Below are 17,639 nucleotides of genomic sequence, written 5' to 3' on the forward strand. Positions count from 1 at the left end.
CTACTTGTGAAGGTGAGATCTGCTAGAGGCTCTCTAAGTGAGTCCATCACTAACGACTGGTCTTCCAAATGAGTCCTATTCTGGTTTCTTCAGGCCTAATGGAATGGTATCATGTATGGTGGACTTAGGGGCTTGTAAGGAATCCAGTCACTACTTTTCCCAGACAAGTGACCTTCTAAATGGGTGTGCCTCCAGCAGAAAAAAAGGCACACTAACCTGTGTATTGTCTAAGACAGAGGTTTAAGTTGAGAGCACTATATCTTTAGGTTGCGTGTATGTGTGTGTGTAAAACTCCAGATTAAGTTCCTCAAAAGGTGACAATTTAGAAGTAGCCTTGATTGTTCTCTAGCTTAATCATCCATTCTCTGGAGGCCATAAACAGATGTCTCTGTTTACATTTGAATTAAATTCCTTCTAATAACATTGTGGGAGATACTAGGTAAGCTGGCTTTATACATCCCCAGGGCCAGACCATGAAAGCATTTTCTTGTCTCTCCCAGGTAAAAGCAAATTGCAATAGGTTTTTACAGATTGCAATGCTAAAGGATTGGCTGCGTCAATTTCTGCCTAACATTTGAGGGATGACAAAATTAAATCTGTCAGCTGGTGCTTTAATGATGCCTGCAACAACTGAAACCTCCTGTAATTTAAAGTGAACTGCCAGGAGCTATCAAGTTTTTTAAGTGGCCACAAGGGGGTGTGAAAGGACTACATACTCATCCTAATCATCCTTCCCCCCACCCCTTCAAATGCTTATTTAACAGTTCATCACTCCTTGGATGCCGTATGATGTTTCAGTTCAACAGTCTTGGTCTACCAAGTAGGTTGTTAGTGGGCTCCATAGTCTCATCTGAATATCGGGGTAATGTTTCCTGAGTTATTAACAAGTCAATGGCAATGAAGCACCCCGAGTGGACGTTTGTGACCAGAGTGGATGGGCCTTTTTTCTACTTTAAGGGATTATCTCTGCCCAAATCTTGACGTCTTCCCCACAGAATTTGTCACAGTTGACATGGATTGAAGTACTTTCTGATTCCATCTCCACTTTCCAGTCTGTGCGTTGTTCCTTGCCCAATGGACTCAGGAGGTGGGGTCTGGGGTCCTGATAAGAATCAGTGGAGAACACAGAGACAAACCCAAGGGTTACAGCTAGCCTCCTTCTAAGACCATTCTGTAGGCCCAGAGGCCCTTCATAACCCCCATGCTAGAGCAGATGGCTGCAGCTGAAACCCAGCTTGGGGGTCAGATCACTTAGATGCCCAGTAGGGGATTCTGGCTTTGAACTTTAGTCCTCTCTTGTGCATTGAATGCATGGCGCATCTCTCTAATTGCTTTTTGCATGAAAACAAGTCCGTAGGTTGTTCACTAGTTTGAGATGAAGGCACCACCACGATTCAGACAGTGCCCTCAGTTCACCATGACAGATCTATTGCTGCTCCTGCTGGGTTCAAATCAGACTGATGAACTAATTGGTGAGCCACCTGACCCACACTGGCACCCTCACAGCCAATACTGAGTTTAATTTGTCATTTCAGTTCTCTCTGTAGGTCAGAGAATCCCTACAGGTCTGTCATTTAGCACAATGCTTGGATTAGGAACAGCCGACAGTTTGGCATTCCCTCCTGTACAGACACTAATTCTACTCTGAATGCTTTTCCAGGAGTGAAGAAATACAGCCATTCCTCCTATTTATGACTTTTCTTTATCCAAGCTTCTGTTATCCAGATTAAAAGGGAGTTAAAGGCCTGCATAGCCACAGGAAAGAAGCAGTCAGTATTGAAGGTCCCTTACACGGCTTTGCTCCTGCTAAATTCTACCTGTTTCACTTGGCCCCTTGATCCTAGACGAGCAGTGTTGCCTGGCTGTCATCTGCCTGTCAAGCGAGGGTAGCTGGTTGCAGTCCACTGCAAATGAGGATTCCCTTGGTTTGTTACAGCAGGGCCAGGCCTTCCTGGTTTCCTTCCCACAAGGAATCCTGGCTTGGTACAGGGAATCCTCATAGGCCCAATGGAACCGGTCTGTGCGGGCAATCTAATGAGGCTGATTTTTCCTGTGCTGTAATTATCCACTTCTTTAGCTGCAGCCCAGCTGGTGACAGGTGGCACACACAAGTCTGTTACCATTCTGTATTTCTCAAGCTATTTTGGTTAACTGCCATCCCAACTGGGACTAGAAGTGTTCTTCCATATGATGAGAACTGCCGCCCTTCTCCGATGGTTCAGAGGGCAGCCACTATTACTCAAGTTCCTAAGCAGGTAGAGCAGACTGCTTCCCCAGGCTTTCCTGTGCCTCAGGGCAGCCAAGATTGAAGGGCAGAGGACATCATTACTAGCAGCACTTTACTCCAAACCGTGCCTCTACCAAAGGTCAATTTCCTAATGGCTTCACCAGGACCTCTGGCAAGTCAAGAGGTTCAGGGCCAAATCTATTTGTCCTCTACTTAACATTCTTCATTTTGCACCCTGCAAGTACAAACCACTAATGAACCTATAAATCAAAATCTTCCCACATGGGAGAGTTTGGCTAGTTACTTTTGTTGCATTTTAAAGACAGTCTGTTTTCCCGCCTCAGTTACACAATGCCACCTAGTCCCTTTTTGCCCCTGAAGCAGACAAGAGCTGAGCAGTCAGCCCTGCTCCAATGCTCTCAGGTACCTCTGAAGTTCCCAGACAGCTTTCCCACGAGGGTGATATTCCAACTTTATCCTTTGGCTAGTCTCAGTAAAACTGCAGAAATCTGTAGAGATTCTTAATTATGTCCTTTATTTCCATTGCATTGCTCAAAGACAAGAAGGAAGGAAAGGGTACATGATCTGTTCTTATTAAAGGATGGAACCTGCCCCTACAGGTGACAAGTCCAATCAGGTGTCTAGGGCTCACAGACTTAAGTTGCTCCTCACAAAATCCAGCAAGAAGTCTTGCTCAAGGCTTTTGATCCCATCCACTGGGAGTGGCCTGACACATGATGCAATGACTGAGAGCTTATCTGTGGGTGCCAAGATGAGGGGCTTTGTCTTCCCATCTACGAAGCTTCCCTTGTCTACCTTCTTTGTTCAGTCAGTCTCTCTTAATAGACAATTCTTTTCTGGGCATTAGCTTGGCTCTCAGTAAATGACAAGGCAACACTTGAATGCATACGTTCAAGTCAGCTTCTGCTTTAGCATTTTCATAAACTACTGCCATGGCACCTTTCAACTAGAGGTGGAATCATGACAAAATGTTACAGGAAGAAAAGTAAGGGTTTCCCAGGAAGTTGGAAAACTCTCCCAAACCTCTGCATCTTCTTGGTCAATTATATTGATGTTTTTCAGAAATGACCTTAACAACATTGGCACTATATTCTGGTGTACTCACTTCTTAATAGTCTCATTCTTTCTGGGAGGTAGGACGGGATGAGAAAACAAAACCTGTTACTTAGGTGTCTTTCAGAGGTAAACTCTGCAGGGGCTGATTTTGTTGTTCCAAAAGCACTATCAAGATAGGGGCAAGGGTTCAGCTGGTACAGAATGTAATGACCCAAGTGAGAGAGGTGTCTCACACCATCATTATCCTACTGCATTAACCTAAAAAGTGTGCACTTGCAGGTGCATTTGTCTTGGCTAAATAGTTTTAATGACATGGCTGGTATAACTGAGCAAATAATTACTACTCAGTAAAAAGTAGAAGTCTGGAACTCAAAATAAACTGCAGAATTCTCATAATTAAGAACTGTAAATCATACTATTTCTCATACCACTCCCAACCCCCATGCATTATCACTTGTGGCTCTCACTTCCTTTAGTGGCACACACACACCAAACCATGATGTAGCGAAAGAACATGGCTTTTCTGGCTGGAAGCCCTGGGCTGGCATCCTAACTCTGTCACTTCCTGGCATTCTAGTGAAGTTAACCTGAACCCCAATGTTCTTTCTGTAAGACAGCGATACCACCTACTCATGCACACTTGCAGGGCAGTGTCTGTAACTAAATTTTACGTCAGAAGCCTACAGTATTATCTGGCACTTAAGGACAGACTTAAGTTGGCAGCCCAGTAACATAACCAATAAAAATATATAAAAGAATTCTATGTGCTAACACTCAGGGTCAAACTATATGCCATTCTTTTAAAAAATTTAACATACATTCTGACAAATTCTTGGCTCTGCTTGAGTTTACACTCCTGTTTGTATGCTTATTTTTAAGTCAGTAAATGAAGAACACAAACTACAGGTAAGAAAGTTCTCCTTGAGCTTTGGGTTTAACAGCAGCTGAAGCTAATTAGAAAGAATACTTGCTGAATGAGAACTCCAATTATGAAAGACAAAACATATGTGTATCTTACTTGCTTAGATCTGGGAACCTAACTGCTCACAAAAGGATTTGTATTTTTTTTTATTGTTAAGCTGCAACATACATGGTTTAATACAACAAAAAACATTTAATCAAGTGAAAAGTAATAAACTGAACAGTAACAAATAAACACTCAAAACAAAATATTTTCCATTGGAAACATGTTAAGATGAATACGGGGCTGTGTTACCATCTTACCGCAATTTTCTTATGTGTTACTAGCCTACATACCCCATGTTTTCTGGAATCATGCAGATGTGAATGGAAGTTTGAATGATTAAATAAATGAAAAGTCCATTTACTGCAGAGAATCATCTCACAAGGCAGCCAGACTGGGTTTAGAGAACAAAATTATTCAAGAAATTCTCCACGTATTTAGGTTCATTTTAGAATCCATGAACCTTAAGCTGTTCCTCCTTGACAATGCCAACCTGCAAAATAAAATTTTATTTAGCAAAATCACTCTAAGGAATATATAAAGTCATGCCTAAGAAAACACGGAGTAGTCACTAAAAAGAGTCCTTGTTAATAACTTGTTGCAACACTATTATTTGTAGCATTAACTGTTAATAACAAACAATTCACATATTTGAATACCATGTCCTATCAGAAAACACTGTGTAGATACAGGAATGATCAGGTCATTCTAATGGTAAAAACCTGATAAAGGTCCTACTGCCTAGTTAATAAGTACCAACTCTGTATTTCACTAACTAAAATACTTCATTCAGATGATTTTTTACTAAGCAGGAAATAATTCACGGTGCCCTCAAATACAATTTTAGGAGCAATCTCAAGGTTATACATAAAGCACCCAATCACTCACCTCCAAGAGAAACTGGCAAATGTTTTTCCTTTGGTCACCTTGAAGCTGAATAACCTCTCCGTATTCGGGATGTTCAATCACAGTACCATTACAGGCAAATTTCTGGAGAAGTATATAAATGTTCAACATAGCTGAGTTAAATACAGTGAGGCTTTACTTTCACCCTAAGACTAAAATTAACGATTTCAGTAGGCTTGATTACATTTAAGAAACAGGTTTTGGCTCTTGTGATGCCCAACACTCCCAGATTAACTTAAACATGAATCAGCAGGTCCTATAAAGGAAACGATTTTACCTGGAACATCAAATACTAAATATTTCACTTTTACTTTGCTTGAAAGGAAAGTAAACCCTATTCTAAGATGAGAGACCAGACATAAATATCTGGGTGTTAAGAGAATGAATGCAGCTTTCTTGGGTCCAATCGGTGTCACCCACACTGATAAAGTCAAGTAAAGGTGTAAGCCACAATCCTATTCCGAGGCGTGCATCAGTAACTATATTTTAATCTCTTCTTCCTAACACCTTTACCTTTTTGAAAGCTTTCACAAGTTTCTTTTTGTCATAATCATCTGCAATGCCCTGAACAGTAGTCAGCGTCTTTCTGCCGTTCCGTTGCTGGATTCTTATATGAATGTAATCCTCAGTCCCTGCCGGGAGTAAGTCGTCACCCTTAGTTGCATCAGCAAAGGGGTCTGCAAAGGGATACAAAAAATTTCAAAGCAGAAAAACATCTTTTAGTAAATAATTTGCAGATACAAAGTAAGATACAATCTAGACAGTCAGCTAAGAAGGTTCTAGTGCCTATGCTTTTTCTGCGGGTGGGGATGGGGGTGGGGTATTCATAAAACCTCCAAGGTACTCTCACAAGAGAAATTTAAACAGGGATGTCCATTGATATTTGAACAGACAAACGTGGTGACAGGTAGATACTGTTATCGTCGAACACAGTTTTCTAATGAAACATTTTAGAACCTTAATTTTATAGCCACTGTAAAAACGTGCGTCATCTCGATTACATTCTGACAACAGAAAACATTCAAACATGCCCACCCCAATCATTGAACCGTAATTGTGCTTTGCAAAAAGTAAAGTAATATCTACCCCCATCTATCAAGAGGCGTAATTTCATGAATTACTACGCCAGAAGAGAAGACTGGACGCCTGCCCTGTGACAGATCGGAGGCCTGGACCCGCTTCTTTTACTAAATGCCCCCACGAGCTGCTCCAAAACAGATCCGCCTCTAATGGACGCCGAGCCCCGAGCCCCCCGGCCCGGCGGCGCCCTCCGAGCAGTGGGGCAGGTCCGGGAGCCGCGGAGCAGAGGTGTCAAAGGGCAGAAGCGAGGCAGGGGCCGGGTCAAGGTCCGGGCAGGGCGGCGGGGTCTGCGGCCGTCCTCGGGGAGAGGGTCGCCGGGGGGCCAGTCGCCATTTTCCGGGCGCCGAGACAAAGCCCCACTCGGGGTGCGGGGAGGGCAGAAGGGGGCCCTCGGGGGCGGTGGTCGCGGCGGGTGGCCAGCCGGCCGGGAGGCGCGCGGGGGAAGGGAGGGGCGGCGGCGATCCGGTCTTACCGAAAGATTGGAGGTTCTGGATAGTGGACATGCGATACTAGTGTGAGGCCGGAGAGGGGGTAAAATTCCTGCGGGGCCCGCCCGGATCAGAGTCAGGAGGCTGTAGCGGCGAGAAAACGGAAATAAATAAGGAAACGGTGCACCCGGGGGCTGGGATGCGCTGGAGCGGCGGCGGCGGAAGCCGGGAGGAGGCAGGAAGAGGCGAAGGAGGAGGCGGAGGAAGAGGCGGCGGCGACGGACGCGAGAACGCGAGAGAAGAGGCGGCGCTGCAGCTTCTCCCACAAAATGGCCGACGGAGGCTATTTAGCCGCGCCCGCCGCCCCTCCCACGTGACCCTCCCGCGCCAGGCAACCTGGGACTTGTAGTTTTGCCCGAGGCGACGGAGCCTGGAAAGCCGGGGCCCGGCAGGCTTCCGCGACCGCAAATCCCAGCAGGCAGTGCGCCCTTCAGCGCCGGCCCCAGGGCCGGGAAGGGTCCAGGAGGCTGGGATTTATCCGGTCAGAGCTCGCGGGTCTGGAGCTGCTGGCTCGGTGTCCTCACTCGCTGTTCCTTGACTTCTCTTCTCTCGCCGTACAGTGGCGGCACCGAGGAGTCGGTGCTGGGGGGATAATCTCCATTAGTCACCCTCCAGGCTCGGGGTAATGTAAGTCAAATCGGGGTGCAGGAGCAAAACAAGCCCCTTAGCCTCGGCTTTCGACTCGTCAGCCGCGCCTCAGCACTTCCTGCATCATTTCACTCCTCCCTAACCCTCGTCCGCTGCAGGAGCCGTGTTAGTCACCACGAACGCTAGAGGTGGGCGCCTCCGGCCCAGGGTGGGGCCCCCCTCCGATTCCCAAGCGCGGTGGTTCTCAAGCTCCAGCGTGCATCTCCCGGAGGACTTCATAAAACACAGATTGACAGACCCCGGAGTTTCCTTTTCAGGAGGTCTGGGCTCTGACCCCAGAATTTGCAAATCTAACAAGCTGCCAGGAGATGCAGATGCCGCTCATCTAGGACCATGCTTCAGAACCACTGCCCAGCTTCCCCAGGGGCCTGGCATCCAGTAGGGCCAGGTAATACCAGAAAACCAGCCTGTCAACCTGAACACAGAACTTTGAACAGGATGGGCGTCAGTTATACGTGGAAGATGAGCTCAGCAAGTAGGTTAATTGATAGTCAGGTATCACAACTGTAATCTTTCTCTCAAGCTACACACACAGAAAAACAAACCTGAGACTTTGGGAATGGGCTCACCCAGGCAGTTGCTTAATTGTCAAACTTGGTTGGCTTTCTGGAAGCAAAGAGATAGACTAAAATTTAGGGATTCTTAACCTTTTTTTCAGTGTCAAGGCAGTCTTGTGAAGCCTATGGACCTTCTCAGAATACTTTAAGTAAATAAACTAAAACGTAAGATTACGAAAGAAACCAATCATATTGAAATTAGAAACAGTATATTGCTAACACAGTATTGCTTCTTTACTAATACATTAATTAACAAGATCTAGCAGCAGATCTACTAATTACCATAATTTCAGAAAGGCGATACATGATATTTTGAGTTGTCTGTAACATCAGAAATGTAATATGAAAATATCCGTGGCTTCTAATGGTGCACAGTGACAGATCCTAAGACTACTGTGATATTGCCAGCATTCATGCTGGAGGAGATGCTAAATTTTGCTTAGAGGTTAGTGGAAATTTAGCTGTAATCTGTTTTCCCCATCCAGTTTTAGGGATTCCCCCCATCCTGCAGTTTTATCCATGGACCAAGGATCTGCAGATCCCAGGTTAAGAATACCTGGATTTAATCATCTTTTGTGATTAATGATGATGATAGGTACCATTCATTGAGAGCTTCTTGCCTGATGTAAGGTTTACAGACAATATTATTAATCTTCATAACCATTCTATGATGTAGTTATTACTCTGTTTAACATGTAAAAATGGAAGCTTTCGTAGTTTCAATAATTTGCCTAAAAAAATCAAATTCTTAACTCTCAGGAATCTAACTAGATTTTTGGTCTTCTAGTCCTGATTTAAATGAGTAACACTTTTCTTATCCAAACGAAGGTGTAAAGTTTTAGAGCTGGTTCATAAACAGGGAGAGTCAAAAATCTTTTTGTTGTTCATTTGTTGATTACAGCTACAATGATTCCCCTTTTTTGGTCTTATACCTTTATAAGCATGCTTTAAAGTAATTTTTGATACTATTCCAGATGAAGTACAGAATAAACACAACACATCTCTATTTCTGTTTTCTTTCTTTCTTACTAGATGTCCATAACCATTTTATATTACATTGTTTCTCAGAAGGAACCAAGGGTGGTTCAGTGAAGAAAAAAATAAGCATAGAGAAGTTAAAAAAAAAAAAAATCCAAAAATCTTGGGGTTTTCACGGTCATTACCCGTCAGGAGAAGTGATCCTTTCTTAGACCTAATGTTTGCATCAGAAACCCCCAGGGGCTCAGAAGTCTTCGATCAAAGCCAAATATGTTAGATCCAATTGTGATTATGATCTTTAAAAGTCTTCTGACTTTTTGGTCGTTCATAGCCTTTGGGTTTAGACCTACACTGTCCAACATAGGAACCACTAGCCACATGTGGCCATTGAGCACTTGCAATGTAGCTGGTCCAAATTGAGACATGCAGAAGTATAAAGTATGCACTGGCCTTTCAAAGACTTAAATTGTCTCAGTTTCTTTTTACTTTTTTACATGTGGCTACTAAAAAAAATTTAAAATTACATGTGACTCACAAACTATTTCCATTAGATAGCGCTGGTTTGGAGTGAAAGAATTTGACCTATATCTAAAGTTATCATAAGACAAATAACCTAAAGCATTTAAAACCTGGTATTTTTAGTTCTAAATGGTACCAACCTAGCTTAAGGTGATTATTTCCTGCCTTATTTCAGAAAGGAGTTTAGCTCACTTGCAGAGAACAGTAGTATTGACTAAAGGAATCAGGGAAGGTAAATTTCAAGTAGAATAATTGAAAATTAAAAGCTCCCAAAGCTAGAGGTAGACCCAAATCTGGTTCTTAACTTCCTAATGGTTAAGGCAAAGAGAAAATTAGCTAGAAAATCCACACGTCTATAGGGTGAAAACATACCAGTTGCGCAGGAGGAATGACTTTGCCTGGCCCTGAGCCACAGGAGATGTTTTTCCTGGGTCCTCATAAAGGGGACACTGTGATGTAGTGGGCAGCATCCCTAGCAGTTTGCCTACCCTGGAGACAATGCTGAGTTTTATGCAGCTGTTTCTCATATCTGCTAGTCATGAAGACATGTTCTCTGGTTAGAACCCTGGGTCCTCCTCTGTCCAAAGGTTGCCCACTGAGGGGGGGCATATGATAATACGTCTCAGATTTCCTGCTTCAGTAGGCATAATTGACCAATGGCCCCAGCTGCTGTACTCTGAATTCAGCATTGCATCCTGCTGAGCCTGCGCTTCCAACCGGCTGCTCTCAGCAGATGACTGAGCCTAACAAGGATCCTAATGCAGGCCCGTTCTTGAGAGACGTGGGACTCCTTCAGTGGGGGGCTTTCCTCAAGACTCCGTTGGCCTGGCTGAACTTTCTTAGAGCTGTGCTAAAGTCTAAGACTCTTTTTAGTCAGTTCTTCTTTCCTCCCTCCTTCACAGGGTAACCTCTTCTGGCTTCATCCGCTTTCCTTCACAGGTGTTACCCCCAATGAATCTCTTGCACATCTAATCCTCTCTTGATGTCTGTTTCTCCAAGGACCCAAACTGATACACCTAACTCCATACTGGGTGGAACCAAAGGGCTATTCTTGTGAGATTTGGGAGGTAGAAAGAAAGAAGCACTTTTGTAGCTGACTCACCTCAATGGAATAAAGTAACATCTGGGCTTGCAACTACTCTGCCTTCCCTGATTCTCCTTCTGTTTTTCTTACTCATGAGCCAGGTCTGTGTTTTTAGCTCCATGAAAAAGAACCGCAGCTTCTGCAGGATACTCTTGCACCAAGTTCAGAAACAACAAGAAAGGACATAGGTTTCAGTCCATCCTCACAGGTTTCCATTTCATGCTCATAGGGTTCCTGCTTGCTTGGATCTTCTCATCCTGACTTTCCCTTACGGACATCCTTCCCCGTGGACTCTGCATCAGAGATACCGCTTTACAGAAGCTGCTTAACCAGCCCTCATAATTGCATAAGCCAATTCCCTGTAACAAATTCTTTTCTGTATATTTGTATGCGTTGATTCCCTGTAACAAATTCTTTTCTGTATATTTGTATGTTTTCAACCAGAGAAGCAGGACTACAATGTGCTTAGCATTCTTCCAGGTGTTGTGACAAGATACGTATGTTGAATCAATTAGGAGTCATTCAATATGTGCTGTAGGTCAAAGGTTGCAAATATAGGCCCACCCACTATTTTTAAAAAGGTGAATTTGCTGTCATATTTCATATGAAAATTTAGATTTATTTATTCTCCTAAGAAAAAAAATGTGAGTTTCTAGCTTATCTTTAAAAAAGTCAGAAAAGCTGGTAGCATTTGCTCTACTTTGGAAGAGGGATGGGTTCTTGAATTTGTCACAATACCTGCTATTTCCTATTATCTCTTTAACGTGGAGGCTGTGTCCACTGCCATTGCTGTTATCAGTTGCCTGGAATACCACTTGCGTGACTAACTGCTGGTGGCATTTGGTTCTTAGCCTCTTGCTATAGATTTAGAAAAGGCATTATAGATGCTTGCATGCATTTTCTTGAGCTCAGAGCTTCCTAAGAGTCAAGGGGTGGGAGGAAGAAATGAGATGGATTTGAAAATGTAAGGCGGACTTTGAAAAAGAATCTATAGTTGGATATTAAAAATAGATGTTGAGAGGGAAGTATTGATCAGAGGGGGATTTCACAAAAGGAATCTGTAAGAAGAGGAAAGGGTATCAAGGTCAGTAGAAGGAAAATTAGTGACCTTTGGTAAAGATAGACAGATAGATACATGAAAGGAAGGAAGGAAGGAAAGGAAAAGAAAAAAAAGCAAAGGGAGAAAGAACAGGGAGACAGGGCAGGCAGGGTGTTCTGTGGAAAGAATTGCATCCATGTGACAACAAAAGTGAGGAAAGCCAGGACACAATGGACACTGACCCGAGTAGAGTTTAGGTCTTGGTCAAATAGAGGCCCACCCATTGTTTTTAAAAAGGTAATTAGCTGTCACATTTCATAAGAAAATTCCCATTTCTGTCTTCACTTAAGAAAAAAGTCTACATTTACAGCTTATCTTTAGGAAAAGATCATTCAAGGCTGATCTGTAGATACTTCGCTTCTGATTGCCCAGGCAGTGGGACTCCCTCCTTATGTTGTGGAATTATGATGAAAAACACCACCCAACTAATTAAGAAAATATTCAAACGAGGTGGAGCCAAATGTGACCTAGACTGTTCCACCTACATTTTGAGAAGAGTTAGTGCCAAGTCAATGGTGAAGTCTTGAAGGAAAGAATTTGTGTTTTGTATTAAAAAATTAAATTGTATTCCAAAGTTAAAACTTTTGGCTTGAGAGAACGTCTGGTGCTGCAGAGTTTTTGGTTCATCTTCTGACTTGGGTTAGTGTGGCGCACATAGTAAATCATGTAGTTGCCATTCTCATTGCTTTGCTGTTCTGTTCACTGGAATTTGTGGCAGAGATTGCTAGTTGCTACCTGATATCTATTCTCCCCTTCTTTCTTAGTAAAACAGCATCCCAGTTTTATTCTAGTTTGCAATATGCCCAGCTAAAAGACTGTATACTACGTTTCACAACTTTCCTTGCTAGATGTGGCCAATGAGACGTAGGTGGAAGTATTGAATGGGTTTTCCAAAAGATCACTTAAAGGAAGCTGACTCAGTTTGGAAAAGTGCCCATTTTGCTCTTCTTTCTCCTTCCTCGCTGTTGCCTGGAATGCAGGCATGATGCTGGAAGTCCAACAGCCATCCTGGACGATGAGGTGACCTTGTCATACAGATATGCTGTAGCTGATGAGGCAGAATGATAGAGGGAGCCTGGGGCCATGGAGTGCTTGTCTCTGGACTTGTTATGTGACAGTAGAAACCTCACATGTTTAAACTGTGCTGTTTTGGGTTTTCAATTAAATGGAGCTGAACCTACCCCTAGTCTGAGAGCACTGCTGCCCGAATGGAAACCCCAGGACTCTGAGAAGCTGGGCATGCACTTTCCTAGTGGCCGGTGTTGGAGTTGTCTATGGCTTGGATTATACTTTCTATCCTAACCATGACCCAGGAGAGTTGAGCCAGCTCAATGAGGGTTGTAGGAGGACACACTAGAAACAAACTGGCAGTACTTTGTGTCTCCTCGAACTTTGGAGGCCATGTGGCAGGGCAGATGCCCACTAACTGTCTTGGGCTCATCACATCTTTGCAATAAACAATGATGACAGTGTTCTACAGATTTTTAAAGAGAAGAGTTGATCAAATGTAGCGTTGTTTATTGAAGCCTTGTAAACAACGCACTTGGAGTCTCACCATGAAACTGGAAGTAGAGTTCCTGAAACTCAAGTTTAAAAAGTCTTAAATAAACATTCTTTGGCTTTTTGTAATTTGGTTGTAAATGTTAAAGGGTTGACATCCAGCTGGTGTACATCACTGTATCCATACAAGTTGTTAAATTGCTAAAATATGTTCATGCTGGTTGGCAAATAGCTACTGCCCAACCTCCTCAACGCCTGGCTCCTTCTTTTGGATATCTCAGGCCACTGCATGAACCAGCAACTAAAAGACCAATCCCTGGCAGCAGGGGCCTTCCTGGATTAAGTCACTATCCACTTTAAAGTTGGGCATTTGTACCCACAGTGTTCATTTTCCCAGCAATGTGTTCGTTGCTGTCCAATATTTGTCCATAGTTTGATTGAAATGGTATAGAGGGTCTTGCTCTAGATATTCCAGAGTCCAGCCCTGGGTCCAGTCAGGTCAGCAGAGAAACTGAGAGTGCGTATTTTATTTCAGTTAGCTCCTGCCGCCTCTCACCCTCTTGAGAACTGGTCTTGCTGAATTGTGTTGCAGGGTGATGTTATCAGCACGTGCTGAGAGACAGGGAAGGAAACAGCACAAATGACCCATCGTTGTCTATCTTGTAGAATGTTGTTAAGGATGTGGTTTTTATATCACAATGTCTATTTATAAGAATCCTCAGAGAAATGCCTAACTGGGTTTAGAAGTAAGAATAGTTGTGTTACTCCAGGGAGGCTGTTTTCTTTTTAATCGTATAAACCTGTTTATAAGTATTTCCAGTTTTCCCTTCTCCCTGTCTTTGTAAGTATACTTACAAACATTCTGGAATGAGGCAGAGAAGAAAGGAAGGGAGAAAATGTTTAAATAAAGTTATGAAAAATCAAAGCACATAATCAAAGGAACCTAAATACACAGGCATTTTGCATGTTTTTCTTCAGTGGAATTTCAATATTAACTTATCACAGATTTATACTGAGTAATAATTATGAAACTCAATTTTCTAAGCTCTGGAATAAAAAAATAACTAACTGAAGGGGATATTCTCTTTAAAGTCACATGTCCACAGACTTCTAAACTCTTCCTTTTACCATTATATTTTTACAAATAAACACTTGAGCACAGTTAAGGCTTTGCAGAACGAAATTTGGAAACTTTGCTTTAATTCCAAGGTAGACACAATAAACATGTTTTTGTAGGCTCTGTCCCAGTTTGCCTTTTGCCAAACAGGGAAAGTCTGTTCTTCATAATTTTCATAAACCCATAGATGTATCCAAGTACTGTGTCTTCTGGGATTACCTTTTCCTTCTTTCCTTTTTTTAATAAACTGATTCAAATCTCATCTCATGTAACTCTGGGCTGTTCTGTGCCCTACCTACGATTTCCAAGGGTTCCCAAGAGGCCGATGTTCTCCTGGTCGTCTCCTACCTTAAATTCTTACTCTGGTTGGATTCTTTGGCCCAAAGATAACCATCCTTCCTCCTCCCTTACTCCCCAAAACATTACTAACACAGGGTTATAGTGTGTAGCACTTTCATGGAAAAACTGGCGATAACAGAAGAGGCTACAGCATTACACAAACTGGGGATCACCTTCAAGTTCACTGTTCGGCATCATTGCCTCTTTCTCCTGAGGCCTCTCCTGCTGCCATGTGGCTGGACCCTCCTCCTGGCCCTGTTTTTTGAACAACAGAACCGTTCACTAGGGGAAGATTAAAATTTTCTGGTAGTTTACCCTGCAGAGGGATTTAACTGCCTCCCTCATCCCACTGCCCATCTCAGACTAGAGACCTTTCTGTGCTGGAGTCTCCAATACCAACAATACCAAACAGCAACAGTGTTTTACATTCTATTTTGATTTAAGTTGTGGCAAAGCAAATTCTTGGAGACGATTCTCTCTCCACCAACCAAGACCCACGGATTCTGGGGAGCTTATGATTTGTGCGGAGGAATCTGGATCCTCTAGTACAGTAGATACCCTTTTATGAGGTGTTATTGGGCTGTTAGTAGGGTAACTAGCCCAGAAAGTCAGTTTATACAAAGATTCCTGACACTGATAGGCAATTATGTTTTATATTTTATTAAAATATGTAATTTGATAATCTTTTGATGTTGGGCTAAGGCCTTTTTTTTTTATCATTGGCTTACTAATTGGAGTTCTCTGGTGTCATAAATTCTACCTGTAATCATTGGTTTCAGTGTCTTATTTTTGTTTATTTAAAGTAAAATAAGAACTTAGATTTTTCAAGCAATCAGTACAAAATCCATCTAGATTTTTATGACTATTCCCAATCAATATTTGTCTCATTTGCACCTTACTTGACCATAATTTTCTTGAGCAATTCGCTTTTATCTGATTTTTTCAAAGTAGTCAATTTATTTATCCCAGAAAGGACAACCGTCTTTCTTTTTGGACTCATTTAATCATTTTCATTATGTTTGAATTAGGTAATTAACATGTAAACCAGCATAAACAGATTTGGGAGCAAACATAACTGACTCCTGGTAAGCATGCGTTTCACGTTGTGGAGACAACAGTGGTACAAGGGCCCAACCAGGCAGCAGCATGCGGGGTGGGTGATGCTCTACAGAAGAAGGATATCAGCTAGTTTGGAGAGTTGGTGATGAAGATCCATCGTGAGAGCAGATCAATGTTAGTAAGCAAAGGCCCAAGGGCTGGCTCCGCCTGCCAGGTATATGGCTTCAGGGATGCAACATCATCTCTCTGAACCTCAATTTCATCTTTAAATGATAAAAAAAAAAAAAAAAAAAGAATATTTGCCAAACCTACTTGCTAGGAAAGTCAAATGAAATAATTTATGTAAAGCCCTTTTGAAGTAGTAAAATGCTGTATAGCTTTTGCCACTATAGGTTTTATTTTATTCACAGTATTTGATAGCTGTGGGGAAGTATTTTCTTGGAGTCTCCTCTACCTTTTCCCTGTTTATGATGACTGATATTCCGGATTTTTAGCTTAATGGGAACTATATGTGAAGGGGAAAGGCCAAGTGACCTGTAGATTGTTGTCCTGGAAATGAATTGTCTTTTACCAAATATAAATCACAGCCTTTTCTATATTTCAGTTTAAGAGATAAATTTGGCTCCAATCAGAACTGAGGACATGTGATGGTTGACCTGGCAGTGTCACGGCTCCCAAACGGAAACAAGCATTGTTCCCTGTACTAGACGTATGTTTCAACTCTTGATCCTTAAGACTCTGATGGTGTTTTCTAAACATACAGCCATCGTGGCTAAAAATGTCCAAACCAGACTGTTTTTATACATATTGTTTCATTTAATAAAGGTAAATAAAGTAGATGTTATTATTATCTTAATTTTATGTAGAAGGAAGTTGAGGCTAAGGGGATTAAGACTCTTGTTCAGGCTCACACAACTTGTGGTAAGTGCTGAGACTTGGATCCAGGGCTTCTGATTCCAAATCTTGTAATGGTTCCTACTCAAAAGCTCTCAAATCCTCTGAGAGACAGAAATTGGATAAATATACCCAAATGCCTCACAGAACTTATTATCATGAGTGCTTAATTGTTATATTAGCAATTCGTGATATAAATGAAATGCTTGAAACATAAGGTAGGAAGGATTTAATTCTTTTATTTATCATTGAAAATAGTGGAATTCTGTTAAAGCAAAACACATTATTATGAATATTTGCATAGGCTAAAAGTAAAATCATGTCGCCAGAAACCTACATACCTACAGTGGGAACTTGAATGATAGCTCATTAAAAGTAACAATGATAATCAAGGGTTACACTATCTCTAAAGAGAAGAGAATAGTAATTGGCTCAAGATGGCAAACTCAGCATCTTTACCATGAAAAAGCCCCTAAAAATGTCAGAAAAGATATATTTTGGGGAAGAATAAATCCAGCACTGGACAATAAGGATGTACCATCAATGGATCAGACATTTCCTCTTGTGAAGGAAAAAAATAGATGGAAATCAACTGACAGAGGAAACTGCATGCTTAAACACTGGCACCACTGGGTTCTTGAAGATCATGGGATAGCTTTAAGATTCTGAGATTTTGAATCTGAAATTCTATAGTTAGGCAAAATAATATGCAAGAAGGAAGGCAAAATAAAGGCATTTTCAAAACAGTCAAGAACTCAGAAAATGTACTCTCACAGATGATATTGATGACACACTCCAGAAAAATCACAAACCTAAAGAAGAGAAAGACATGAGATATAAGAAATATAGGTATATAAAGAAATCAGTAAAAATTGTAGTTATATCTGAATCATATTGGTATGTAATAAGAGTGAAATGTTTTATGGGTAATTTCTAGAAGAATAGAAATTTCATGCATTTTTCAATCCGACAAAAGGCAGGAAAAGGGATAATAGAGCAACAAGAAATCATATAGTAAATTAAAAACATTAAATCATAATAAAGAAGTAAAATGTACATAATTATCAGTAATCACAAAAAGTGTGAATGTTATGTTTTTCTAT

The 17,639-nt window shown here is 41.9% G+C and overlaps 1 protein-coding gene and 1 long non-coding RNA gene across 2 annotated transcripts; one reads left to right on the forward strand and one right to left on the reverse strand.

The window, feature by feature from the left end:
- Nucleotides 1-2,739: 2,739 nt before the first annotated feature.
- On the reverse strand, nucleotides 2,740-9,834 carry EIF1B (eukaryotic translation initiation factor 1B). The gene is made up of 4 exons (XM_023620698.2): nucleotides 6,727-9,834; nucleotides 5,688-5,851; nucleotides 5,157-5,258; nucleotides 2,740-4,761 (listed from the first exon to the last, which is right to left on the reverse strand). The coding sequence occupies exons 1-4, from the start codon at nucleotides 6,755-6,757 to the stop codon at nucleotides 4,717-4,719; spliced, it is 342 nt and encodes a 113-aa protein (XP_023476466.1). The 5' UTR covers nucleotides 6,758-9,834; the 3' UTR covers nucleotides 2,740-4,716.
- Nucleotides 7,363-16,481, forward strand: LOC111768375 (uncharacterized). Its single transcript, XR_011427313.1, has 3 exons — nucleotides 7,363-7,518; nucleotides 7,648-7,778; nucleotides 16,247-16,481. It is a non-coding gene; the product is annotated as an uncharacterized lncRNA (long non-coding RNA).
- Nucleotides 16,482-17,639: the final 1,158 nt, after the last annotated feature.

Source organism: Equus caballus, chromosome 16 (assembly GCF_041296265.1).
Source record: "Equus caballus isolate H_3958 breed thoroughbred chromosome 16, TB-T2T, whole genome shotgun sequence".
NCBI lineage: Eukaryota > Metazoa > Chordata > Mammalia > Perissodactyla > Equidae > Equus > Equus caballus.

Excerpts from the sequence above, each read along its gene's own strand:
- EIF1B (XM_023620698.2), bottom strand. The coding sequence starts at position 6,757 with ATGTCCACTATCCAGAACCTCCAATCTTTCG. Across the intron at positions 5,852-6,726 it reads CCAGAACCTCCAATCTTTCG|ACCCCTTTGCTGATGCAACT; the intron begins GTAAGACCGGAT and ends ATCCCTTTGCAG. Across the intron at positions 4,762-5,156 it reads TTTGCCAGTTTCTCTTGGAG|GTTGGCATTGTCAAGGAGGA; the intron begins GTGAGTGATTGG and ends TTTATTTTGCAG.